Here is a 1,674-nt window from a genome sequence, read left to right on the forward strand (position 1 = left end):
AATTTGAAAAAATTAGATTTATAGTTTTCGCAAGATTTTAAAAATACGTCTTATAGACTTTATAATTATATTAATAGAAGTACTAAATTTAGCCTTTAGTTTAGTATTTAGAAATTTATAGATACACATCCAGCTCATTTGAAAAGAGAATATGTTACTTCTTTTAATTTATGTCCTTATATGACTAGTATTATTTCTTTAAAATTTATGGAAGCTTAAGATTATTTTCATTAATTATCCGATTTGTTTAGAAATTCAAATTATACTTATAATGTTAAAGATATAGAAATAGAAATTAAAGATACTTAAGAATATAGAATGTTATGGTAATAAGTATCAGTTTCGAAAAATTTTCCATCATTAAAAAATCTAACTGTTAAATCTTTAGGTTTTTAATAGGTAAATTTTTTTTTCTTTTTTTTTTTTTTGGTTTAAACTAATTTTTAATTTTTTTTTTTGGTTTAAACTAATTTTTTATTATTTATAATGTTTTATTTTTTTTAAAACTAATTTTTTAATATTTTTTTTTACTAAAAATATATATATAGCATTTAGAAATATTAATAGATTAATAATTTAAACCATTTTTTGATTTATCTTCATTAATAAAATATAATAAAAGCCTTATAAATGATGATATAATAATATAATTATCTAACAATCCTTTACTTTTAAATAGTACAAAGATAGATTTTAGTGAATTAAATCATTATGATTTTAATCAATTTTCTAAATTTTCTCAGAGTGAATATGTGGTTAACTTAAAGACTATTAATTTTGGGAAATATTCTCTAATAAATCCTAATTAATTATTAAGAAATAATACTAAGTTAAATGATTAATAAAGAGATGAATAGACTATTTATGAATTATTTGAATAAAATAGTATATTATAAAGAAAATGCTAAAAGATATTCCCTGAGAATAATTTTGCGAGTTTAGAAAATTTAATAATAAGTTAAAATGATGGAATAACAATTGAACAAATCGAACAAATAATAAACGCAAGAAAATAGTTTTCTAGTAAATTTGATTTCGAATAAATTTTTAAAAACTTAACAAAAGCAAATGTTGATATGCTTTATAATTTTAATTATAAGGATTTTGACTAAGAACACTACAAAAATTTTAGAAAAAAATTAAAAAATATTTTCATTTCGAATTTTTTAAATGAATGGTATAATAAAATACATACAGAATTAGATTTGACATATATTTAAGTCTTGTTTGATTTAAATGAATAAGAAATAGAATTAAATTTGATAAAATATAAAAGTAGTATAAAATCCATTAAAGTTTTGAAATTTGGATAATTGTTTAATTCTTTGATTTCTATTTTCTCCTCTTTTATTAATTTAAAGGAAATTGTTATACATAGTGCTGATTTCGAATAGAATTTATATTAATTGGTTACTAATTAAAAATTCATTTAACTAGCTCAAGAGAAGAATTTCTCTAATTATAATTTGGAAGTATTTTAAATTAATGAAATTTACTAAAAATTCAAAATTAAAAACGAATTTTACTAAATTATTTAAAAAGCGCCTTTCATAATTACAAAAATTAAAGAAATAGAAATTGATTTATCGGAAATTTAATAATTCAGTGAAATCGAGTTTATATTTGACTAATAATATTAATATAGTGCTAATTCTATAATTATAAAGGCTAAAA

At 17.9% G+C, this 1,674-nt stretch overlaps 1 protein-coding gene across 1 annotated transcript, besides 1 other annotated feature; it reads left to right on the forward strand. All coding sequences in view use genetic code 6, as the record gives it.

Annotated features, from left to right (window-relative positions):
- Nucleotides 1-207: 207 nt before the first annotated feature.
- Nucleotides 208-399, forward strand: IMG5_047020 (hypothetical protein; the record flags this gene model as incomplete). The annotated part of the gene is made up of 1 exon (XM_004037594.1): nucleotides 208-399. A coding segment is annotated over one exon (192 nt), but the record flags the coding sequence as incomplete, so codon positions are not given.
- An 18-nt stretch (nucleotides 400-417) lies between these two features.
- Nucleotides 418-475: a microsatellite.
- The last annotated feature ends 1,199 nt before the right edge of the window (nucleotides 476-1,674 follow it).

The sequence above is a fragment of the Ichthyophthirius multifiliis genome (assembly GCF_000220395.1).
Source record: "Ichthyophthirius multifiliis unplaced genomic scaffold scaff_1120509250080, whole genome shotgun sequence".
Taxonomy (NCBI): domain Eukaryota; phylum Ciliophora; class Oligohymenophorea; order Hymenostomatida; genus Ichthyophthirius; species Ichthyophthirius multifiliis.